We start from the raw sequence: 26,176 nt of genomic DNA, 5'->3' as shown, positions 1-26,176 counted from the left end.
TCCATTTATTTTTCCTCCTTTTCTGTCATTTATTCCTCTGCCATCAAGTTTCCTCTTCTTCTTTTCCTTCTTTTTCATCTTTATTCACTCCCCTTTCCTCTTCCCCTCGTTTATTCTTGCTGTTTCCTCACGTCATTTATTTCGCTTCGTTTCGTTGTCATTCATTACGTATTTCCTCCTTTACTTTTCTCTTCTTTTGCTTTCTCATCCATTTCTTCATTCATTTATTTCTTCTCTTGTCCTATTATTCTTTTTCTTCCTTTGATTACTCTCTTCTCTCTCACATTCACTCTTCTTCTCCCTCATTTATTTCTTTTCCTCTTCTTCCTTGCATCCTCCTCCTCCTTCTCTTCTTCTTCTTCTTCTTCTTCTTCTTCTTCTTCTTCTCACCGTTGTGTTATTATTTTTTACTTTCATTACTCTCTTTTCACATTCACTCTTCTCCTCTCTCTCTCATTTATTCCTTTCCTATTCCTTCATTTACTCTTCTTCATCATCCATTTACTCATCTTCGTCCTACAGTTATTGTCTCTCTCTTCTTGCTCCTATTTATCCTTTTCCTCCTCCTCCTCCTCCTCCTCCTCTTCTTCCCCCTTCCTCTCTTCATTCACTCTTCATCCTTCATTATTCACTTCCTTTCTTTGTAATTATTGTCTCCCTCCTCCTCCTCCTTCTCCTCCTCCTCCTCCTATTCTAACCCCTACCTCCCTCCCCTCACCTGTCCTCCTTACCTTTCCTCTCCTTTCTCTCCTTAATCAGCATCAATCACCCTGCCGTCACCTGGTCTTCATCACACACCTGTACTGCCGCTCAGGTAAATTTTCCCTTTTCCTTCTTTGGGAGGGGTGAAGATTTGTTTCATTTAATTTATCCTTTTATTTTCTGTTTTTTCTCTGTTTTTTTTTTAATTCTTATTTTTCGTATCCATATCATAACGAAGCCTTGAACGTGTTTTTTTTTATTTTTTTATAAGTTTGTTTCCTGTTTCATAATTTTACGTCCTTGTGTGTCTCTCTGGTTTTCATGTTTTTGTTAGTCTCCTTGTCTTCGTTGTTTTTATTTTCTTTGCTTTTTCCTCTTTTTTTTTCTTTTTCTTTTCACATTGATCTACATCTTTTTTTCTTCTTTTTTTTTGTCTTCACATCCATCGAAACAAAAGTGTGGCTCATTTTTAACATATTCTCTCTAATTTTCCATTTTCTATTCCTCTCTTGTCTTCGCTGTCCTTGTTTTTCTTCACTTTCTCCTTTTTTTTCTTTATCTTTTCACATTGATCATAATAAATCCAGGAATCTTTTATATTTTTTCATCGCTTCATCACTTCTGCTGTTTCATATTTTATCACTCTTGCGTTTCACTGCTTTTCATTCATATGTCTATTTCTTCCTTTTGCATCTACATCTTTTTTTCTTCTTTTTTTTTGTCTTCGCATCCATCAAAACAAAAGTGTAGCTCATTCTTTAACATATTCTCTCTAATTTTCCATTTTCTATTCGTCTCTTGTCTTCGTTGTCCTTGTTTTTTCTTCACTTTCTCCTTTTTTTTCTTTATCTTTTCACAATGATCATGATAAATCCACGAATCTCTTTATTTTTCCTCCACTTCATCATTTCTCCTTACTTTATCATTCTTTATCATCTCCATGCTTTATCATTCTCGCGTTCCACTCATTATCATTCACTTCTCTTGCTCCTTTTTTTGCTGTTTTTTTTTTTCTTTTCCTTTTGCATTTGTTTTTTCTTCTTTTCTTGCATGTCTTGTTTGTACTTGTCCTCTTTTTTTTTTGTTTTCCCATTTCATTTCTGCATTGTCTTCTTTTTTCTTCTTTTCTTGCATTTTCTTCTTTTTTTATTTGTCTTCCCTCTTCTTGTCTTGCATTTCTTTTTTTTCATACATTTGTCTTCTTTCTTCTTCTTTGTAACTGATCTTTCTTCTTTTTCTTGCATTTTCTTCTTTTGTTTTCCATTTGTCTTCCTTCTTCTTCTCTTGCATTTCTTCTTTTTTTTACACTTGTCTTCTTTCTTTATTTGCCTTTTTTTTCTTCTTTTCTTGCATTTTTTTTCAATTATCTTCTCTCTCCTTCCTCTTTTTTGTACATTTGTCTTCCTTATCCTTTTTCTTTGTTTCTTTTCTTCTTTTTCTTGCATTTTCTTCTTTTGTTTTGCATTTGTCTTCCTTCTACTTCTCTTCTATTTCTTATTTTTTACATTTTCTTTATCTTTTCTTCTTTTATTACATTTTTCTTAGTTTTTTTTTTTTTTTACACTTGTCTCCTTTTCTTCCATTTCTTCTTCTCTACAATTGTCTTTTATTTCTTTTTTTATTTATTTATACACTTACAATTTTTTTTCCCCACTCTGTTCACATCCATCAAAATAAAAGTATGGCTTATTTTTTTTATTATTTATTCTTTTTTTTTTTTATAGATTCCCCAACACCCATCTCCCCCTACAAAACCTTTCATTACCTGTGTCCCTTTCATACCTTCTCATTCTCTCATATTTCACTGATTTTCACGTTTTCTATTTTTTGCTCCGTGTTTTTTTTTTTTTTTTCATTTATTTATTTATTCATTGTTATTATTATTATTTTTTTTTTTTTTTTTTTACTCAAACCGACCCACGAGTATATATTGTGCGCGTGTGTTCTGGTCTCGAATTCTGTTATTTATGTTGTATTCTGCACATTTCAAATTTCCCCGTTTTCTATGTGTGTGTCCATTTCTCTCTCTCTCTCTCTCACACACACACACACACACACACACACACAAGAAAAAAAGAAACTATAGAAGAATGAAAAAAACGAATGAGAAAGGAATTTAACGTAAGGGAAAGAAAAAAGACGATGCAAAAAAGAAAACGACGAAAGTGAAAAAAAAAATATAGGCCTTTGGTGTGGAGGTGATGGGTTGAATGGCGGCAAATTGATTGATAGGCTGAGCAGAAAGGGAAGGAGGGCGTGATGAAGAGCAGGGCGTGTGTGGAGGGCGTGTGGAGGGCGTGGTAGTGGTGGTGAAGTGAAGTGATAGCTATGGTAATGTTGTAAAGTGGTGGTGATGACAGAATGATTTTGTAATGGTGATGATGATGGTGGTGGTGATGGTATGGTGGTGTTGAGAGGTGGTGATGGTGGTGGTGGTGGTGAAAGGTGTTTGTTGGTGGTGCTACACTTTGAAAGGATCTGTGATGGTGATGATGATGGTGTAGGGAGAGTGTGTGGTGGTGATGTGAGGTGTTGGTGGTGCTACACTATAAAAAGAATCTGTGGTGGTGATAGTGAGAATGGTGGTGGTGATGATGGTGGCGGGGGTGATGGTGGTAGTGGTCGTGATGGTGGTAGTGGTGGTGATGGTGGTAGTGGTGGTGATGATGGTTGATATTTTAGAGAGAGAAAGAACCTTACAAATCTTTCTTCATCTCTTACAAGTAGATAGAGGTCCTTATAAACTCATTAACCACATTTCCTCCTCGTCCTCCTCCTCCTCCTACTCCTCCTCCTCTACCTCCTCCTCTTCCTCCTCCTCCTCCTTTTTCTCCTCGTCTCCCTCCTCCTCGTCACCATTATAATTTCAAGCTGCAACAGAAAGGAGCGACACTTTCAAATCTTCACCTGTTCCTGTCTACCTTTTCTTACCTGGTTTAAGTTTTTCCCCGTCACGGCGCGCCACGAAACCGGAAATTATCGTCCTGGAGTTTTTAATTTCCTTTCTCATATGACTTTTGTGTTTTCCCCTTCACGCATCTTTTCCCTTCTCGCCTCTCCCCCCTAACACAAACACACACACACACACAGACACGAAAAGAAAATGGGGAAAGAGATAAAGGAGAAAAAGAGAATAAAATCACACGTCACTCACTGAAACACTAATTACTAAAACGAGAAGAGAAACCAAGAAAAACTACGAAAATCAAAAGAACTTCACGGTTTTCACTTTGCGACTTTGGAAGGAATAAAAAATAAAAGAAAATTAAAGAAAGACACTAGAGTTATTAGTATTTTTGTGTGACGTTTCAAATTTCCCTCACGCGTGCCTGCCAGAGCGAAGCGTGAAGGCAGGCGGACAGGTGAAGAGAGAGGGGTGAGTAAGGGGAGGGAAGGTATGAGGGGACAGGCAGGTGTGTGGTGCAGAGGGGAAGAGGGAAAAGAGGGAAGGGATGAGTGATGTTGATAGTGAGAGGGTAGAGGGAGGTGTGTGGTGTAGTGGGGAGAGGAGAGGGGAAGGACAGGTAGAGGTGGTGGTGGTGATGTGAACAGGTAATGGTGAATTAGGAAATTAAGTCGTAATGAGATTGAATGAAGTAATGGTGATGTTTGACACACACACAGAGAGAGAGAGAGAGAGAGAGAGAGAGAGAGAGAGAGAGAGAGAGAGAGAGAGAGAGTTTTTCATTCCTCATCTTCTCTTCTTTACATCTCTCATATCCTCTCCTCTTCCCCTCTTCCTTCCTGTCTAATCGGTTTTCTATCTTTTAATTTCTACTTACTCTCTGCTTTACTTCTCTTTCTTTCGCTCTTATTTTCTTCTTTTCCTTCCCCAACTCTCGACAACCTTGCTTCCCCATCCCAAACCCCACCACCCCCACCCCCCACCCCACCACATCCCCATTCCCTTGGCCATTATTCACCAATTAAATACCCATTGACACCAAACCTATGTTCTACTCAAGTACTTTGTTCCCATCATCCTCTCCACCTCTCTCTCTCTCTCTCTCTCTCTCTCTCTCTCTCTCTCTCTCTCTCTCTCTCTCTCTCTCTCTCTCTCTCTCTCTCTCTCTCTCTCTCTCTCTCTCTCTCTCTCTCTCTCTCTCTCTCTCTCTCTCTCTCTCTCTCTCTCTCTCTCTCTCTCTCTCTCTCTCTCTCTCTCTCTCTCTCTCTCTCTCTCTCTCTCTCTCTCTCTCTCTCTCTCTCTCTCTCTCTCTCTCTCTCTCTCTCTCTCTCTCTCTCTCTCTCTCTTTTAATTGCAACCATTACATAAGAGTCTTCGCACAACAATGGGAAGGCAGAAGGAGGCTGTGTTCATAATAAAAGCATAGAAAATAAAGGAAATGTTTGTTTTTATGTGTGATATTAAGTTTCTGGAGCTCTCTTTCCTTTTTTCTTCTCTTATTTCCTACTTTGTGTTAACTTGAGTGGAAGTAATGCACACAAAATGAAGGTTCTTGAGATTGAATGAATAAAAATGTTAAATCTCTTTCTCTCTCTTTCTCTTTCTCTCTCTCTCTCTCTCTCTCTCTCTCTCTCTCTCTCTCTCTCTCTCTCTCTCTCTCTCTCTCTCTCTCTCTCTCTCTCTCTCTCTCTCTCTCTCTCTCTCTCTCTCATGGTTTCATTATATTAGTTTTTGTTTCTGAAATCTTAACCCTTTCAGTAATGGGACACATTTTTACCTTGAGATTTGTGTACGATTAGACCATTTTATTGACATGAGGAGTGGTCTATGGAGGTCAGAAGATTAATGGCCAGAGTCACCACTATTTTAATCCCCCACATGAGTTTCTGAAGCTGTATAAAATCTCCAAATAGTTAGCAGTGAATATGGAAACGCGTCATGGTACTGAAGGGATTAAGGAAGGAAGGAAGGAAGGAAGGAAGGAAGGAAGGAAGATCAAGGTGAAGGATAGAGAAGAAAAGCAAGAACAAGAAGGATAAGGAGAGGAGAGAAAGAATATTGAAGAGGAAGGAGTAGTAGGAGGAAGACATAAATGATGATAAATGGGAACAGAAGGAAATGCAGAAGATATATGGAGGAAAGATGAGAGAAGAAAGAAAGGAGGAAGGAGAGGAAGAAGAGACTATGGCAGGGAAGTTAAGAAAGGAGTAGAAGAAGAGGAGGAGGAAGAGAAGAAGAAGAAGAAAAGGAGGAGGAGGAGCAGGAAGAGGAAGAGGCGGAGGAGGAGTAGAAGAGCAGAAGGAGGAAGAGGAGGAAGAAGAAGAAAGAGGTGCAGTAAAAGAATAAGAGAAAATAAATTTGAATATACGAACAGGAGGAGGAGGAGGAGGAGGAGGAGGAGGAGGAGGAGGAGGAGGAGGAGGAGGAGGAGAAACTAGAGCACTTAGTGGGAAATAAGGAAGAGAAGAAGAAAGAACAAGCATAATAAAAAAGTAGGAAAGAGAAGTCAGATATAAAAGTAAAAAGAGGAGGAGGAGGAGGAGGAGGAGGAGGAGGAGGAGGAGGAGGAGGAGGTTAAAACAATACATAAACCTCCTAAAAAGAACATGTCTAATTTGTTATTGAACCCTCTTCCTCCTCCTCCTCCTCCTCCCTCCTCCTCCTCCTCCTCCTCCTCCTCCTCCTCCTCCTCCTCCTCCTCCAGAACAAAGTCCCGTAATTAATATACAAGAATACAGGGTTGTGTAAGAGGGTATGGTTTCTCTCTCTCTCTCTCTCTCTCTCTCTCTCTCTCTCTCTCTCTCTCTCTCTCTCTCTCTCTCTCTCTCTCTCTCTCTCTCTCTCTCTCTCTCTCTCTCTCTCTCTCTCTCTCTCTCTCTCTCAGTCTCCATCTCTCTCTCTATCCTCTTTCAAATTGTTTTCTCCTCCTCCTCCTCCTCCTCCTCCTCCTCCTCCTCCTCCTCCTCCTCCTCCTCCTCCTCCTCCTCCTCCTCCTCCTGCAAAATATCTCCTTGTCTTGTCTCGAGGGTGTAATATATATCTTTGACTTCGCACACCTGAGTGACGCACCTGTCTTCCTCCTCCTCCTCCTCCTCCTCCTCCTCCTCCTCCTCCTCCTCCTCCTCCTCCTCCTCCATTCTGCTATCGTCTTGTTGTTTTTCCGATGTTTATTCACTCTCCTCCTCCTCCTCCCCAATCTTTTATTCTTTTTCTTTTCTTCCTCTTTCTCATCCTCCTCTTCCTCCTCTTGCTGCTTTTACCTTGTTTATTTTTACCTCTTTTCACGTTCCTTTTCTTCTTTTCTTTCTATTTTTATTTTTATCTTGTTGTTGTTGTTGTTGTTGTTGTTGTTGTTGTTGTTGTTGTTGTTGTTGTTGTTGTTGTTCTTGTTCTTCTTCTTCTTCTTCTTCTTCTTCTTCTTCTTCTTCTTCTTCTTCTTCTTCTTCTTCTTCTTCTTCTTCTTCTTCTTCTTCTTCTTCTTCTTCTTCTTCTTCTTCTTCTTCTTCTTCTTTCTTCTTCTCTTCTTCTTCTTCTTCTTCTTCTTCTTCTCTTCAATTTTTGCACATGATTTTTCGCATCCTCCATTCCTCTTCTTTAGCTCTCCTCCTCCTCCTCCTCCTCCTCCTCCTCCTCCTCCTCCTCCTCCTCCTCCTCCTCCTCCTCCTCCTCCTCCTCAGCTTCGTTATCTACAGCTTTCCGTCAATCTTCTTTTTTTTCCCCTCCTACCTCCTCCTTCTTCCTCCTCCTCCACCTGGTCTTCCTTCATTCTTCTTTATCTCCATCCTCCTCCAGTCTCTCCTTCACATTGTTCATTCTCTTTTACCTCCTTAATCTCCCAGTGGTGCCTCATCTCCTTTCTCCTTCTTCTCTTCTTCTTTTTATTCTTCCTTTATTTTCTATGCCACTTCTTGTCTTAATTTACCTCCTTCCTCCTCTTCTTCTTCTTCTTCCTCCCCCTCCTCCTCCTCCTCCTCCTCCTCCTCCTCCTCCTCCTCCTCCTCTTTTTTTCTCATCTTGTTGTTGCTTCTGCTTCTCCTTTTCTTCGTTTTCTTTTCCTTCCTTTCTTTTTTTTCCTTTTTTCTCCTTTATTTAGTTTCCTTCATTCCTCGTCTTCAAAATCATCAGTCTTGTTTATTATTTTCTTATTTCGTTACTTTTTTTTTTTTTATCTCTGACCAAAAGTAAATATTGAGTACCTTACCTGTGTGTGTGTGTGTGTGTGTGTGTGTGTGTGTGTGTGTGTGTGTGTGTGTGTGTGTGTGTGTGTGTGTGTCTCCTCCTGAAGGTGACACAAATTGAAACACTCTTCCTTTTTCTGGTCGCGTTTTTATGTCCCTCAGGTGGATAACTTTTGTGTGCCGAGAGAGAGAGAGAGAGAGAGAGAGAGAGAGAGAGAGAGAGAGAGAGAGAGAGAGAGAGAGAGAGAGAGAGAGAGAGAGAGTCAGAAATAGAATTCCCACCTTCTGTCATGCGTTGAATTGTGACCTTTTTTTTTTCTTTTCTTTTCTGCAAACCAACATTTTTCAAGTGGCAAAAAATCACGAAAAGGATTACACAGTTGTTGACTTCCTTACTTTTTATCTTTTCTTAACTGTTACCTATTAATTTCAAAAGAGAATGTGATTATTAATTTTATTCGTCTTGTGTATCAATTAAATCTTTTTTTATTCAAGATTTAATAAAATAAAGATATAACTCTATTAACTTCATAAACTTCAAAATTACTTATACATTACCCATAAACCCTCATTACTTTTCTAATCACGTTTTCCTTACTTCACCAGTCAAATTATAACACAAGAGAGAGAGAGAGAGAGAGAGAGAGAGAGAGAGAGAGAGAGAGAGAGACATAAAACTTCATCACTTCTTTAATTTCAATATCTTTCCTTGTCAGGTCAGAATAGTTTAGTTTAGGTTAAGTTAAGCTACATTAGGGCGTCAGCTTAGGTTGTCTTGTCTTTCCTTAGTTAAAATGACCAAACAGTTTATAACATCACTTTGAGCCCTGCCACTTCACCTCCATTAGCGATCTACCAATACACACGTGGAATTAGTGTGAGCCTTCAAATATACCCCGGCGCACCACCCTCCCTTCCCTTCCCTTCCCTTCCCTCCTTCCGTGGTGGAGCTCAGAATAGTACCTTGAATATTGCCTCGCCTGACACCACTGAAGGAAATAATAGACTATCGAAACCAGCCCGCTCTTTCCGTTCAGTTTGTAAAGCATACATTTTCTCTTCTCTTCGCCTCGCCCTCTGCTGCCCAAGATTATACTGCTAAGTGGGGATTATTTGTACAGGCTTGAGGAATGTTAACCTCTTCAAGTAATGGGATGTGTTTTTACTATATTTGTGTACGATTAAACTATTTTCGGGGCATTTTTAGCATGAGGTTAGTGTGCTATTAGACCATTTTCTGATATACATTTTGAACTTGAGATTTGTGTACTATTAGACCATTTTCTGAGACACATTTTGAACTTGAGATTTGTGTACTATTAGACCATTTTTTGGGACACATTTTTTTCCTTGAGATTTGTGTACTATTAGACCATTTTCTGAGACACATTTTTACTTGAGATTTGTGTAAGATTAGACCATTTTCTGAGACACATTTTTAACTTTAGATTTGTTTACAATTAGACCATTTTCTGGAAGACATTTTTATCATGAGGTTTGTATACGATAAGACCATTTCATCTCCTAACCTCCATGAACCCTTCCTAATATAAATAACACCGTCTAGTTACACCTAAAACTCATGGTATAAATGCGTCCCAGTACCGAAGGAATTAAACTTGCGACTCCCGGTCATAACTTCTCCGCGCTGATCACTCGCCACTCGCCACTCTCCATTCGCCGCCCAAGGAAGATAAAATACCTGAGTCTTTCCTGGCACTCGAATGCTCCTTCTATCGACCGCCAATCAGAAGCCTTGCAAGTTTTGGCTAAGTGGAGCGTAGGTACCTTGTTTGTTGGAGAGAGAGAGAGAGAGAGAGAGAGAGAGAGAGAGAGAGAGAGAGAGAGAGAGTAAATGAGAGTTTGAAATAGAAGAGATGAATGAAAGAAAAATGAATAACGGGAGGAATTAGCAATAGAAGATGAAACAGGAGGGAGAGTAAATGAGGGAGACAGTGATGGGCGGAACAAGCAAAAGAAGAGAGAAGACGAAGGGAAAACAAATGATGGGGAGACAAAGATACGGAAGAAGGGGAGAGAGAGAGAGAGAGAGAGAGAGAGAGAGAGAGAGAGAGAGAGAGAATTTATACATACATTCATTCATACATTTAGACACAGATAGACAAACATACATACATACATACATACATACATACATACATACAGAGGGCAAATTAGTAAAGATAGATACAAAAAGACAGAAAAAAACACACAAAGAAACACAGACAAACTGACACACACAGACAGTCGGACAGACAAACAGACAGACAGACACTTTTTCAAGCCGTGGTGCGGAAGGCAATGAAAAAGTGTGACTAGGAATGAAAAAGAAAAAAAAAAGAAAAAGAAACAAACGACATTGAAAAAAATAGTGATTGTGAAGAGAGAGAGAGAGAGAGAGAGAGAGAGAGAGAGAGAGAGAGAGAGAGAGAGAGAGAGAGAGAGAGAGAGAGAGAGACTGAAAAAGAAAAAGGAAACAAGACAAACTGACGATGCTAATGATAAAATAAGAAGAAAAAGAAGAAAAATAAACTAGATGGACAAGAGGAAACTTAGACAGAACACGGACGGAGAGAGATCACACGAAAGAAGAACAAAAAGAACAAAATGAACACGGGAAAGAGAGAAACAGAAAAACAAGGCACAGGAAAGTCTACTGGGACTAAATTTACCAGTTTTAGAACCAATTTGAGAACACAGTGCTTTCCTTCTCCTTTTTTTCTCCCTTCTTCCTTTTCCTCTTCCATGCCGAGAAATAGAAACACAGATATTGAAACACACCGCTTTTGGGAATTGCTGCAAAGATATTCCGTGTCTTGCTTCTTTATCATCATACTTTTCATCCATTCTTGTATCCTTTCTGCCTTCCTTTCTCCTCATCCATCTTTATCATCACACTTTTCATCCATTCTTCTATCCTTTTTGCCTTCCTCTCCTCATCCACCTTTATTATCATTCATCTGTTTTTCCATCCTCTCTCCCTTCCTCTCTTCTCATCCATCTTTATCCAATTTGAGAACACAATACTTTCCTACGTTCTTTTTTTCTCCCATCCTTCGCCTCTTCCATGCCGAGAAATAGAAACACAGCGCTCTTGAGAGTCCCTGGGAATTGATGTACCGTGTCTGGCCGCTTTTGTCTCTCGTCCTCATTGATGCATGCTGGAGAAATGGCTCGGGACGCGAAGTAATTGGAAAAAAAAAGGCTTGTAGTTTTATTCTGACTAAGTGGGGGGAAACAGAGGCTTGGAAAATAACACGGTGGGGAAAAAAAAAAAGTGTTTGTATGTGTTTTTATAATTACTGTTTTATTATGAATTTTAGTTTGGGATTCGTGAAGGTAGGACTGAGTTTTTAATTTTATTTTTGTTTATTTATTTTTTTTTCAGAGGGAAGGGTGAAGAAAATAGGTTTGGGTCCTGATGCAGATAGGAATGCAAAAGGAATGTTCAGATTAGATTGTATGGGATGAAATGGGATATGCTTGTTTTTTTTTTCTGGTATTATTGGAATATTACTAAAAAGAAGAAGAGAGAGGAAGAAAGGGAAACTGGAAACTGATGGATTATAGATACAAAAAGGGGAAAAAAAATGAAGACGTGTTGAATAATAAGAAATAAAAGGGAAATGGGAAAGAAAGGGAAATTGATGAACTATAATCACAAAAAGGAAAAAAAATTAAAAAGTGTAGAATTACAAGAAAAAAGAAAAACTGAAGAAGAAAGAGAAAAAAAAACTGAAAACGTAGAGTAACAAGGAAAAAAAGGGAAAAATGAGGAAGAAAGAGAAATGCTCATACAAAACGGAAAAAATGAAAACAAAGAATAACAAGAAGAAAAAAAAAGAAAATGGGGGGAAAAGGGAAACTACTGAACTTTACACACAGGAAATAAGAAGGAAACATGTCGAATAACAAAGAAAAAAGGGAAAACTGAGGAAGAAAAGGGAAACTATTAATCTATAAATACAAAAGGAAAATAAATGAAAACTTAAAATAACAAGAGGAAAAAAGGAAAAACTAGGGAAAAGAGGGAAAGTGCTCAGCTGTACATACAAAAGGTGGAAAAAAAATGTAAATACGTAGAATAATTAGAGAAAAATGTACTTCTTTTTTTATTTTCACCTAAAGACGGAACCTGAAAAAAAAAATGTTAAGCCTCAAAGGAACGAGAAAAAAAAAGAAATAGGGTGAAGGAAAATAAAAGCCTCGAAACAAGCAAAGAATTCATCGATGTGGGTTTGAATACAAGAAGAATGTCTGAGGTGTGGAATGAATGAAAGAAAATGTCGTAGTTTTGTTACATTTTTGTTTCCACGTCCACGAATAAATGTGAAGTAGTACAAGAGAGAGAGAGAGAGAAAAGAGAATAAAATAGAATAAATAAACGCTACACTGAGTAAAGGTACGGAGATGTGTGTGGTTAGAGACGAAAAGAAAAATATGGATGTCGTTTCTATTTTTCCTTCCCCTTCAAAAAAAAAAAAAAAAAAAAAAAAAAAAAAAAAAAAAAAAACAAGAAAGATAATAATGTATATGGAATCTCTGAGGAAATGATAGTTACTGTATTAGCTAAGAGAAAAGAAAAGAAAAAAAAAACTAAGAGTGGAAAGAAAATATTATGGTGTATAGAACCAAGAAAGATAATAATGTATATGGAATCTCTAAGGAAAAGATTGTTAGTGTCTTAGCTAAGGGAAGGTTGAAAAGATAGTTGTCCAATGGGAGAAACAAGTGAGGTGACCAAATACCAACACAGGTAATGTTTCTTAAGTCAACCAGCAACTGTAGCATGTTCATTGTTTTAAGGATCAGAGGAAGGAAAAAGGAGGAGGAGGAGGAAGAGAGAAAGAAAAGGAGAAAGAAATCGTGAGAGAAAGGGGGTTTACAAAAGGAAAGGAATGGGATGAGAGAGAGAGAGAGAGAGAGAGAGAGAGAGAGAGAGAGAGAGAGAGAGAGAGAGACTAACCTCCTTTTGTCCCCTATTCAGAAGTGGAGGCGGCCTTCAGGGAGGGGCGCATTGCCAGCCTGATCGGAGTGGAGGGCGGCCACGCTATTCAAAACTCCTTGGGCGTGCTGAGGTCACTGAGGGACTTGGGCGTGCGCTACCTCACCCTCACCCACACCTGCAGCACGCCCTGGTGAGTCACGCCCTGCCTGCTGAGTCCCTGCTTGGTGTTGAGTCAGTGTATGGCTGGTGGTGACAATGGTAGTGGTGTTTGAGTCACGTCTTCAGAAACGCTTCACCATCACTGCTTTCCAAAGGCTCCAGTTGAAGATACTCGTGTTTTTAAGAGTATTTTCATGGTGACAAATTGATAAGGTTTCTAGTTTATTAAAAGGGTAGCTGTCCCTGTGGCCTTGGAAAGTTGTTGTAATGAGAGGGAAAGGCGTTTCTGAATAAGGTAAGTCTCCACACACCTGAGTTATTACTTCGTTGTAGATTCAGTCCATATCTTATCATATTCAGAAACGCCTTACTCTTTCACTACCACAGTTTTCCAAGGCCACAGAGACAACTATAGCCTGTCTACTCTAAAAATGTCTCCTGGATTTCAAATAGTGTATCTTATTGATAACGTAATTGATTTGATGTGAATAATACTTGTTTTCTGTTAATCAACGCACTTATTACTAGGACAGCTCACGGTTTTCCTCAAGATCTGACAACCACGCATTCCCTGGGACACCATTCAAACCGAGACACAGGAGCAAGTTTTAAGTAGACAGAATATAGGCCAGTTTTTGAGACATTTTCTTTTTTTCTTAAACTAGAAATCTTGCCAATCTATCACCAGAACTATAAAAATACTCTTAAAAACACGAGTATTTTCAACTGGAGCCTTTGGAAAGCAGTGATGGTGAGAGAGCAAAGTGTTTCAGAATTACAGGCCTGAATCACTCTTATTTTTAACACTGTGTTGCCCTTGGCTGACCTTCTCTCCTATATAAAAAAAGAAAAAAACCACGTGATACAGCACACCACTCCACATGATATAACTGGTCAATACACTCCACACCTGTTAAATATGCCCACACCTGCTGGTACATCCCCCCCACACACACACGTACAGACAACCTGCTGACTCATCCCACACCTGTACCCGACATGGCCTCAGCACCTGCCGCCCTTCATGGCCTACCTCGCGTCCCTCAGGCCTCCCTTCCCAGCTCCCAGGCCATTCAGGGACGGCACAGGGACTCACCTTTAAGCCTCACCACCACCACCACCACCACCACGCGGGACATCACGGCGACAGACCCTCCGCAGGTGATGAACGTAATTGGTGACCTTGTCCTCACCTGACGAAGCTGCTCTGGGTGTAGACGCTAATTGACGCCTGCCCGCACGCACGCACGCACTCACGCCGCCCTGGATGCGTCAGTCAAGCGCTGGAGGCCTGTCACCGCCCCCCACTAACCCCCACGTTCCCCCCCACGCCTCCTGCGACGCCCTGTGAGCTTTGAGGGGCGGAATGCCGATATGCAAGTCTTACCTGGTGATGGCGGGGCGTGAGAGTGGCAGAGGAGCAGCGCCGCCCTTCTCTCATGTTCCTATTGCTCCTTCAGCCGTCACAGCCACGCAGGACGCCCCTCAGCCGCCCCTCAGGAGGATTGAGAAGGCAGAGGAACTTGGAGGCTGTTTGGGTGTTGCTCCTGACGCGCCTCTCTATCTCAGTTGTTTGTTCTTTTGCTTCGTGACCCGTTTTCTGTTTATCTGATTCCCTGAGCTGCACTGTAACATTCTCTCTCTCTCTCTCTCTCTCTCTCTCTCTCTCTCTCTCTCTCTCTCTCTCTCTCTCTCTCTCTCTCTCTCTCTCTCTCTCTCTCTCTCTCTCTCTCTTACTTTTCCCACAAACAAACACACGAATAAGAAGAAAAGAGAAGAAAAGTTTAATGAAGAAGCATCCTCTCTGTTTCTTTTTGAAGAGGAAGGAGGAGAAGGGACTGTATGAGGCGAGGAAAAGAAGAAAAGTTGCATGTTGAAGAAAGAGGAAGAAGAGGAGAAGTAAAGAGGAAGAAACAAAGAGAGAGTGGAAATGAAAAAAAAAATAGATTATACTCGACGGAAGAGTGAAAAAATAATGATGGAAAAGGAATAAACACAGCTTGTATCGTAACAGGAAACACGAGACACAGCAAATTGGCTTAATGCAGCTGTGGGGTGTGTGTGTGTGTGTGTGTGTGTGTGTGTGTGTGTGTGTGTGTGTGTGTGTGTGTGTGGTAAGATTGTACAATTTCTTTATTATTCCTCTCATTTCTATTTTTCTTCTTTTATTTTCCCCTCACTTCTATTTTTTCTTCTTTTTTCCCCTCTTTCCTCTTCTGCTGTTCCGGATCATCTTTTTCTGTGCTTCTTTGCCTTCTATTAATCATTTCTCACATTCTTAATTTCCCATACATTTCCCTGAGTTTGGTGACCGATTTCTTTATTTATCCATTCATCTTCTGTTCTTCCTTATCTCTTTTTTCTGCGTCTGTCTTTACTAATCATTTCTTCTCCCATTCTTCATTTTTCTGTTTTCTCCGTGAGTTTGCTGACTGATATTCTTATTTTTTGCGTTTCTCCTCCATTTTTCCTCATCTCCTTATTCTGTGTGGTGAGGGAGAGTGAGAGAGTGGGAGAGTCTTTCATGTAACTCTCACTCTTGTTGATAGTGTTAGTTGAACTTTCCTGCTCCTCCTTACTAATCATTTCTTCTCACATTTCCCTCGAGATTGGTGACCGATTACCTTATTCATGTGTTCCTCTTCTTCCCTGTCTTCTTTTTTTCTGTCTTTGCTCACTATTATCTCATACATTCTTCGTTTTTTTATACATTGCCTTGAGTGTACGCACTGGTTTCCTCTTCCTTGTCTGTTTCCTGTGTGTGGTTCAGCGGTAGCCTGTCGAGCCGCTAAGTTCACGCCGCTTCACCTGGGGGAATTTCTCAGGTGAAGAGGGAAACTTAGGTAAACTTTCCTCACGTGACTGACTCAACTTGCCGAGGAGACGAGAGGTAAAGGATTGGTGGAGCCTCGTGTGTCTTTGCGGCTTCGTTACTTTACTTTTTCTTTGCTTTTCTTATTTTCTTCCCCCAGTTCGCGAGGTAACGCTGATTTATGCGGCTATTTAGTGAAGTTTGTGCCTTAATGCTCCACCTGCTGTGTTACGTTTTCTTTTTCTCTTCTCTTTCCTCTCGTTTTCTGTGTTTCATTCCTTCTCGTTACTTTAATCATGTTTCTGTTTTTCTCTCTTTTTATCCTCGTTTCCCACCTGGCTGAACCCACAAACACTCGTTAATCAATACCTTTATCAACATTCCCCTGTCTCGCACCACACACTGCTACCTGTCCCCCTTAGTTAATCACACCACCAACTCACCTGCCAGTTCCACCTGTCTGAACACACCACCTGTCTCTGTTGATTAGTGACTACCTGCTCTTACCTTGCGTTCTGTCCTTCCCACGCAGGGCCGAGTGTGCACGTGCAAGAGAGGACGACCCCGAGGACCCCAATTCACCAAGGGGACTCACGCACTTCGGCAGAGTAAGTGTGTGGTGTGGGGGACTGGGCGGGGCGGTACAGGGGGAGATAGTAGGCGGGGCTGAGAAGGTCGAGGAACCAAGCTTATATTTATGTGAGATGTTGATGGGTAGTGGGTGTAATGATGGTAGTTGTGGTTCTCTCTCTCTCTCTCTCTCTCTCTCTCTCTCTCTCTCTCTCTCTCTCTCTCTCTCTCTCTCTCTCTCTCTCTCTCTCTCTCTCTCTCTCTGCATAAATTACAGTACATACGTTTACTCATATGCATAGATAAATATTTTGCACAGATTTTCATAAGTAAGGAGCTTATTAAGAACACATAACTATCCTCCTCCTCCTCCTCCTTCTCCTCCTCCTCCTCCTCCTCCTCCTCCTCCTCCTCCTCCTCCTCCTCCTCCTCCTCCTCCTCCTCCTCCTCCTTGTACAGCTGTCTAGTGTAACTTTCCTTACATCTCCTTGTTTCCTGCCATGTTGTTTCTGGGAGAGGATTAAAAAAAGAGTGAGGGAGAGTGAGAGAGTGGGAGAGGGGGAGTCCCTATCCTGTAACTCTCACTCTTGTTGATAGTGTTAGTTGACCTTTCTTGCTCCTTTTTCCGTCGTTTTACCTCTCAGAATTTCCTCTTTGTGTACCCTTGTCGTGTGTGTGTGTGTGTGTGTGTGTGTGTGTGTGTGTGTGTGTGTGTGTGTGTGTGTGTGTGTGTGTGTGTGTGTGTGTGTGTGTGTGTGTGTGTGTGTGTGTGTGTGTGTGTGTGTGTGTGTGTGTGTGTGTGTGTGTGTTGTTGTTTTTTTTTTTTTTTTTTTTTTTTTTTTTTTTTTTTTCCGTTTTTCTTTTTCTAACTTTTTTTTTCTAGTGTCAAATATCCTTAATAGTATCTGATGGTTAGTTCACTTGAGCACCTTTACACCTGCCCATCAGTGACCTTAGAACCAAACAACTTCTCTCTTGTAACCACCACCAACACCACCGTCACCACCACCACAGTCACCACCAATCAATCACACTGCATCACCACCTTCAATATTGGTGTTTCTCTTTCCTGTAACCCCCACCACCACCACCACCACCACCACCACCACAGTCACCACCAATTTCACAGCATCACCACTCACTGCATCACCACCTTCAATATTGGTGTTTCTCTTTCCTGTAACCCCACCACCACCACCACCACCACCACCACCACCACCACCACCACCACCACCACCACCACCTTCACAAGCATTCATCACATCCCAGCCTTCCATCTTCTCCCTTCCTGCAACATTCATGGCTTAAGCTTCTGTGGGGAGCATTTCTGGCCAGGGGAAGGCAGGACACCAAGGGAGGAAGGGACGCGAGGAGGGAGGAAAGAGAACCGTGAAGGGAAACAGGGAAAATCAGATCAACTCCCCATCAGTGCAGGGAAACATACAAATACCGGATTAAGGACGGGCTGGAGTGCACTGGGCAAAATATACAGTGCTATTTATTTGTTTGTTTTCATTATTAATAGTTTTTTTTTTTTCAGAGAGTGACAAATCATAATTTAAAGCGGTGTCTGGATGTGAATGTGCAAACTCTCTTACTTTCTCACTGTTTACTCTCTCTCTCTCTCTCTCTCTCTCTCTCTCTCTCTCTCTCTCTCTCTCTCTCTCTCTCTCTCTCTCTCTCTCTCTCGTTGCGTATTGCAGTAATTTCCTTCATCCGCTTAGTCTCACCGATAAATCTTCCTCTTACTTCTTGTTAGGGTCCTTATAAGAGAGAGAGAGAGAGAGAGAGAGAGAGAGAGAGAGAGAGAGATGGATGTATGGATGAATGAAGAAAAGTATAAAAAAAAGATTAAAAGAACGTAAAGGAGAAAAAACCAGAACCCACAACAACAACAACAACAACAACAGTAACAACATCATCACTATCATCATCACCAGCAACATTATCTCATCCTACACCACCATTACATCCTGTCAAATTCTCCTACAAAGCACTGAATATCCTTGAGCCTCCCCGTCCTTCATCCTTTCACTCCCTCATCTTGAAGCACTGGAGACGTCACTTCCTGGATTCCCTCTCCAGATTCACTCCCTCTCCGCACTAGCTCTCGTTGCCTTTATCCCGGGAGGCGACGCTGACTGGAACCGGGGGACTGCTACAAATAGGTACTAACAAGCAGAGGGAGGGAATGAGAGGCGGGGAATGCGAGTTACGATGCAGATAACGAGCTGAGATATAAATGGCACGTGTTGAGTTCATCTTAGCGAGTGTTAGCAGTGTTAAAGAGGGAAGCGAGGGTTGAAATTTATGAGTTTCTGTTACAAATTCGTCGATTCTTGTTAGTTATCGTAGGAAAAGTGGTTCAGGATATCGAGAAAGGATTAGAGAGAGAATGCTGTAAGGTTAGTTGATTTGAAGTTTTCCTGGCTATGGGTCTAATAAAAGTGATATTTGTCTTGTTTTTTTTTTTTCTTTATTTTTCATAGTACTTGTCATTGGTTAAAGCTAATCTGCCTCTGACGTTTAGCATAAGTCTATCTTCCTCTTTTCTCCTCCACTCTCTCTCTCTCTCTCTCTCTCTCTCTCTCTCTCTCTCTCTCTCTCTCTCTCTCTCTCTCTCTCTCTCTCTCTCTCTCTCTCTCTCTCTCTCTCTCTCTCTCTCTCTCTCTCTCTCTCTCTCTCTCTCTCTCTCTCTCTCTCTCTCTCTCTCTCTCTCTCTCTCTCTCTCTCATCCAGCCATCACATGTAGGCCAGTTCTCCGTTAATATGATGAAAACAAGAGGAGCAACTGTCAACACCACAATGAACACTCTCACACTACACCACTTCAACACCATCAGCTACACGCCATAGCCTCATAAGACACAACACCTTTCTGAGTCCCCACCAAGCACATCATCATTAGCAGGCCTCACACATCACTACAACACCACTGAACACCACACTATGACACTGACACTCAGCACACACCACCCAACACACACTCAAGTACTATGACTCATATTCTGCAACATCTCTACACCTCACCACCATTTTCAGAGGCTCTAGTAGAAGTGACACGGGTTTTTAAGAGTGGTTCTTTGATTCTAGTGACAGATCAACAAGGTATCGGCAATATTAACCCCTTTAGTAGCAGGACGCGTTTTCATATTCATTCTGCTTATTATTTGGCGATTTTATACAGCTTCAGAAACTTATGTGGGGATAAAAATAGTGAATACTTTTGCCCATTAATCTTCTGACCTCCATAGATACTTCATAATGTCAATAAAATCGCCTAATCGTACCTAAAACTCATGGTCACTCAAGGGGTTAACAGGAAAAACACTCTTGGAAACCCCGCTATTCATCTCTGAAGCCTTACAAATTAGTCATGGTGAGAAAGCAGTGTTTCTGAATACAGCCCTAACTCTCACAACACCACAAAGCCGCCACCACCACCACCACCACCACCACTTCACCAGTCTAACATCTGAGTGACCCCGGAACTAGATTTGCCGTCCAATCAGCTGGCGTGGCTTGCTCTATCAACTCATCAGTCTTCCACAGCGCTCCTAGCAAGATTTTCACCGCCACACCCTTGCCAAGACCGGGAGTGATCTATGTGGTGGGGCGAGGGGCATGGAGGAGCGCGTGGGGTGGGCAGCAGGTGGCGGGTTTCGGTTTGGCCTCAGCTCTGTTACCTCCAGGGAAAGATTTAGTGGCCAAGAGTGCCTCGAATTGTGTATGAGAAGCTGGTCCTGTGATTTTTTTTCCTTTCTCTCTCTCTCTCTCTCTCTCTCTCTCTCTCTCTCTCTCTCTCTCTCTCTCTCTCTCTCTCTCTCTCTCTCTCTCTCTCTCTATCTCTATCTATCTATCTATCTATCTATCTATCTATCTATCTTTATCTATTTATTTATCTATCTATCTATTTTGTAAGGGCTTATTTTTTTTTTACCTGTGTTTGGGACGAGTAAAAAATAAGAAAAACATTGGTTATATACTGGTGTTACTACTACTACTACTACTACTACTACTACTACTACTATTTTGACACTATACTGACGAAGAGAATATACATATACATTTATATTTTTGAGACTCGTGATGTCCGTTCTCTCTCTCTCTCTCTCTCTCTCTCTCTCTCTCTCTCTCTCTCTCTCTCTCTCCTCGGGATTCAATTATGAGGATGAAAATACATTCCCAGCAAGGCCGCGTGGTTGGAAAAAGTTTGGCAGCAATATATTTTTTTTCTCGCTTCCATACATGTTTTCTGTGTGTGTGTGTGTGTGTGTGTGTGTGTGTGTGTGTGTGTGTGTGTTAGTCTTATTGGACCCTGGCTTCGTGCGGTGATAAGAAACGTTGTATGATTTCCCTGTTTGTGGTTTTATATGGATCTTTTTTTTTTTCCTATTCTCAGTTTCCCTTTTCACACACACACACACACACACACACACACACACACACACACACACACACACACACACATGTTTTCTTTCCTGTTTTCTTGGTGTTCTCGTCTCTCTTTCATTCTCTTCTCTCTCTCTCTCTCTCTCTCTCTCTCTCTCTCTCTCTCTCTCTCTCTCTCTCTCTCTCTCTCTCTCTCTCTCTCTCTCTCTCTCTCTCTCTCTCTCTCTCTCTCTCTCTCTCTCTCTCTCTCTCTCTCTCTCTCTCTCTCTCTCTCTCTCTCTCTCTCTCTCTCTCTCTCTCTCTCTCTCTCTCTCCTCCAGCCACTCTCTCTTTCTCAACCTCCTACAACAATTCTCTCTCTCTCTTCTCCTACAGACAGTGGTAAGGGAGATGAACCGCCTGGGCCTGCTGGTGGACCTATCCCACGTGTCGCAGGCCACCATGAGGGAGGCCCTGGAGGTGTCACGCGCCCCTGTCATCTTCAGTCACTCCTCCGTCTACGCCATCTGCAGGAATCCAAGAAATGTGCCTGACGATATTCTGGAGCGCGTGGTGAGTAGCCGAGGGGAGAGAGGGGAAATGTGAGGGGAAGAGGGGAGGAGAGTGAGGGACAGAGGTGAGGGAAGGTGAGTAGTAGAGGAGAGTTTGGGGAAGAGGGATGGGAGAGTGAGGGGAAGAGGTGAGGTGAGGTGAGGGAAAGATTAAGTGAAGAAATCAGGAGAGGGGAAGAGATGAGACGAGAGGAAGGGAAGAGGTGAGGTGAGGGAAGAGAGAGGGGAGAAGAGGTGAGGGGAGGGAGAGGAAGAGATGAGAAGAAGGAGGGGAAGAGGTGGTGAGGGAGGCGCGGGGAAGAAAAGGTGAAGAAGCGATGGTAAGACGCGGTAAGGGAAGCGATGGGAGGGGGAGAGGTGAGGGGAGATGAGGGGAAGAGGTGAAAGGGGAGATAAAGAGTGGGAATGCAAGGAGAGGAAAGCAAGAGATGAGAGAATGTAGGGTTAAGAAATAAGGGGAGAGAAGGGTAGGTAGAGAGAGAGAGAGAGAGAGAGAGAGAGAGAGAGAGAGAGAGACCGTAAAGCCGAAAAATAATCACTGTTGCCAATATTCTGTAAGCATAAGGAAGTGATGCAATATTTAAGACAGGACAGGCAACACTTAATACTTCCCGCCCAAAGCACTCAAACACGCAAGGCTGTAGCTCCTCCCGTGTGTGTGTGTGTGTGTGTGTGTGTGTGTGTGTGTGTGTTGGGGTGTTTGTGTGTGTATGTGTGTGTTTGGAAGCATTTTTTTGTTCGGTTTCAAGTGTAAATTGTCAAAAAAATGGGGAAACGATAGAAAGATTGAGTGTTTGGGTGTTTGAGTGTGTGTGTGTGTGTGTGTGTGTGTGTGTTGGGGTGTTTGGAGGTGTTTGTGTGTGTCTGTGTGCGTTTGAAAGTATTTTTGGTAGATTTCAAGTGTAAATTAGTCAAAAAATGGAAAATGACAGATAGGTTGAGTGTTTGTATTGTGTGTGTGTATGCGGGGAGGGGTGGGGCAGCCGAAACCGTATATTCAAATCGGATGGCATTTGGCAAGCGGATCGAGGTCTGGTCCGGATGGCTCACCGTGATTTTTATCGTCATTTAAATTCTCCCGCGGGTATTTAGGGCCCTGAGTTGCCATTACCGCAGACTTGGCAATAGAAAAAATATGCAGATGATTCGTAGTTTTGATCGCGTGACGTCAATTTTTGCATAACTGAAAGTCGTTTGACCTGCCGTGTATGCAAATGAGGGGTCAGTGATCTCAACCCTTTCTGTTTTTTTTTTATTCTATTATTATCTTCAGTTTTTGCTACGTTTATCTTTTGTATTGGCTTTTTGAATAACTTTTTATTACACTGAAAAGACGTAATTTATTCGTTTCTCTCACTTTTCCTCTAAGATCATACAAATATTTATTTCTATTTTATTTATTTTTTTCATTCTTTTTTTTTTTTTTTTTTTTTTTTACCGTGAATGTGAAGTAAAGACGACCACTGCTATGAACAATGATTAATGGCTCACTCTGTACATTACTTCTCATAGCGCCAGTTGTTACATTACGTACACAAACTCAATAACGTTTGTATTTCTTCATCATCATCATCTTCTTCTTTTCTTCTTCTTCTTTTTCTCTTTCTTCTTCGTCTCGTTCTTGTTCTTGTTCTTGTTTTTGTTCTTCCTCTTTTTGTTTTTCTTGTTCTTGTTGTTGTTCTTCTTCTTTTTCTTCTTCTGCGTGTTCTTTTTCTTATTGTTATTATTGTTATTGTTGTTGTTGTTGTTCCTGTTCTTCTTTTTCTTCTTTTTTTCTTCTTCCAGTCGCTCCTGTTAACTTCTCCCATACATCTCTATTCACCGCGTCTTCTTTTTGTAGTCCATTCGTGTCACGCCTCAGCAAGTCTTTCCATCTTTCTCTGGTATCAACATTGCCTTCTTCACTGGTTCCTCCTCATGTCTTCTATACCTTTAACTCCTTCAGTAGCAGGACGCATCTTTACCACGAATTTTGGGTATGATTAGACCACTTTATATACATTAGGAAGAGTCTATGGAGCTCAGAAGATAAGTGGCCTGGCTCTTCACTATTTTAATCCCTACATAAAGTTTCTGAAGCTGTATAGAATCACCAAATAGTAGGTAGCCAGAATGAATATGGAAACGCGTCCTAGCACTGAAGGGCTAACGATGTAATGCCTTGTGCCCTCGATAACAAAATATCTACTGTAACTTTTTCCTGTAATTGACTCGCCTCATTAATGTCACCGTAGCTTCCACAGTGCTAGTACATCACAGATTCAATACCAGAACACTCCAGAAATTCGCGGATGAGCTTTGAATATTCAGAGATCCCCGCACATTAAGGTAGTCTGCGTTACTCTACCTTGCATTAAGTCGTGTTACATTACATTCTCTCTCTCTCTCTCTCTCTCTCTCTCTCTCTCTCTCTCTCTCTCTCTCTCTCTCTCTCTCTCTCTCTCTCTCTCTCTCTCTCTCTCTCTCTCTCTCTCTCTCTCTCTCTCTCTCTCTCTCTCTCTCTCTTATCTCTTTCGCTGCAATGAAAGTCGAAGGTCAAAAGAAGAAAGGAAAGAGGGAAGAGAGGAAATAAATGTTCTCATGGATTAAGAGAGAGAGAGAGAGAGAGAGAGAGAGAGAGAGAGAGTTAGAGATTTAGAGATAGTGGAGAGGTTGTAGGAGGTAAAAGGAAAGAAGGAGGAGGACAAGAGGAGGGAAATAAGGCATAGGAGAGGAAAAGGAGGAAGTGAACTAGAACCAGGGCAGAGAGAGAGAGAGAGAGAGAGAGAGAGAGAGAGGAGGTCGGGGAAGCTCTGCCCATAAAGATTAAGATGCTAATAAAGTTGTGCTATTGCCCATAAGGATTCTATATTTCGTAGCGTCTGGAATATATTTGAAGTAACTAACCTGTGAGTGTGTGTGTGTGTGTGTGTGTGTGTGTGTGTGTGTGTGTGTGTGTGTGTGTGTGTGTGTGTGTGTGTGTGTGTGTGTGTGTGTGTGCTAATTAATTTCGTTATTTTTCTCTTCTTTTCATGCACTTCATTCCCTTCACAAAAAAAATATACGATTTTTTTTTTTTTTTTGTGTGTGTGTGTGTGAATCTGCAATGAAAGAGAGAGAGACAGACAGACAGACAGACAGACAAACAGACAGACAGACAGACAGACATACAAACACAAGCCAGACGCTGCACAAAAAATGATAAAGACTTAAGTATAAGAAAATAAAAAAAAAGAAAAGAGACACAGAAAGACTGAGAGACAGACAGACAGACAGACAAGTGGACAGATATAGAGTGAGGGAAGGAAAAGGGGAAAAAACAACCACTCAGGGCAACAACCAAAAGATGTCACTTCAACAGAGGGGAAAAAAGTAGAAGTAGATGGAGGAGGAGGAGGAGGAGGAGAAAGATGGAGGAGGGAGGGGTGGGAGAAGGAGGAGGGAAAAAATGGAAACAGAAAGATAAAAGGAGTTTACACGATTAGGGAAGGAGCGATGGGAGTGAGGGAAAAAAATGGGAGAGGAGAAAAAAAAAGAAAAAAAGTACAGGAAGGAAATGATAAGAAGGGAACAAAAGAAGAAAACTGAATTGAGAAAATGACCAATATGAAGAATGATTAACCAAGAAAGAAAAAAAAAGCGAAGGGAAAAAGGGGAAGGAAGGAAGACATGGAAAAAAAGAGTGATAAAAGAAGAGAGAAAGAAGAAATGAAAGGAAAAAGACTGAATTAAGAGAATGAGGAATATGCAGTATGATAAAAGCAAGAAGGAAAAGAAAAATACATCAAATATAAGAACCAGACGTGAAAATTCAAACTAAAAAAAAAAAAGTAAAATAAAAGAAAAAAATAATTAAAAAAACAGCCACGCACTTTACCAGCAAAATTAGCATATCACGGATTTCACGAATTTAATTATTGCTATTTTTTTTGTCAGGTAGGACGAATAATTAAGGCACCGACGACCTTGTAAATAAAGGTCAATATTAGAACTGCCCGGTGTTGAAAGGAAAGAAGAGAGATAGACAGAATTTAGCAACGACAGCCTCTCTCCTTTTAACCCCTTCACATTTTTACCTGGAGATTTATGTACGATTAGACCATTTTATTTGCATTAGGAAGGGTCTTTGGTGGTCAGGATATAAATGGTCATAGTCTTCATTGTTTTAATCCCCCACATGAGTTTCTAAAGCTGTTTAAAATCACCAGATAGTAAGCAGAATTAATATAGAAACGCGTCATGGTACTGTGGAGACAAACACTCATTCAGAAAAGCCTTCCCTCTCACTATGACAGATTTGCAAGGCCACAGAGTCAACTAACGGGGTTTTCAAGACAGTTTCTCCTTTAATAAGCTAGAAATCTTACCAGTCTATCACCAGGACGATAAAAAAAATACTCTTAACTCTATCTTCAACTGGAGCCTTTGGAAAGCAGTGATGGATGATACAGCAAAGCGTTTCAGAATACAGGACAGAAATACAGAGCTGGTGAAAACAAACACGAAAATCCACGAGTGTTTTGAAATTAGGAACTGAGATTGGTGTGAAATTTGAAAATAGAATCTGATCATTGATATTCAGTGACTTGATGAGAGAGAGAGAGAGAGAGAGAGAGAGAGAGAGAGAGTGTGTGTGTGTAAGCAGTGAGAGAGTAAACAAAGAAAGAAAAGGAGACGAAGAGCAAAGGAGAAAAGGAGGAGGAAATGAAGAGACGAGGGGAGAGTGAGGAGAAAGACGTGGATGAAATGAAAGCAGAGAGAGAGAGAGAGACAGACAGACAGACAGACAGACAGACAGACAGACAGACAGACAAGATAAACATATAACAGCTAGATAGATAGAGTGAAATAGACCAATAGCCACGTAGATAGAAAAACAATTAGTGAAGAAGTCAAATGAATAGCTAGACAAATTAATTAGTCAGGTAACTAGATAGATAGACAGGTGAATAGCTAGATAGACAAATGATTAGCTAGATA

At 41.2% G+C, this 26,176-nt stretch overlaps 1 protein-coding gene across 5 annotated transcripts in view; it reads left to right on the top strand.

Annotated features, from left to right (window-relative positions):
- Positions 1-26,176, top strand: part of LOC123509785 (dipeptidase 1-like) — a 216,360-nt gene that overhangs the window by 165,653 nt on the left and 24,531 nt on the right. For all 5 annotated transcript variants that reach the window (XR_006676283.1, XM_045264327.1, XM_045264328.1 and 2 more), the window contains 3 exons: positions 12,773-12,923; positions 16,237-16,312; positions 21,042-21,218. Coding sequence is in view for 4 of the 5 variants with exons in the window: in XM_045264327.1 (XP_045120262.1) it covers positions 12,773-12,923; positions 16,237-16,312; positions 21,042-21,218 (404 nt within the window). In the remaining variant the exon portion in view is untranslated. The remainder of the gene's footprint in view (positions 1-12,772; positions 12,924-16,236; positions 16,313-21,041; positions 21,219-26,176) is intronic.

This window comes from Portunus trituberculatus, chromosome 27 (assembly GCF_017591435.1).
Source record: "Portunus trituberculatus isolate SZX2019 chromosome 27, ASM1759143v1, whole genome shotgun sequence".
NCBI lineage: Eukaryota > Metazoa > Arthropoda > Malacostraca > Decapoda > Portunidae > Portunus > Portunus trituberculatus.
This window is presented reverse-complemented; position numbering and strand designations above follow the sequence as displayed.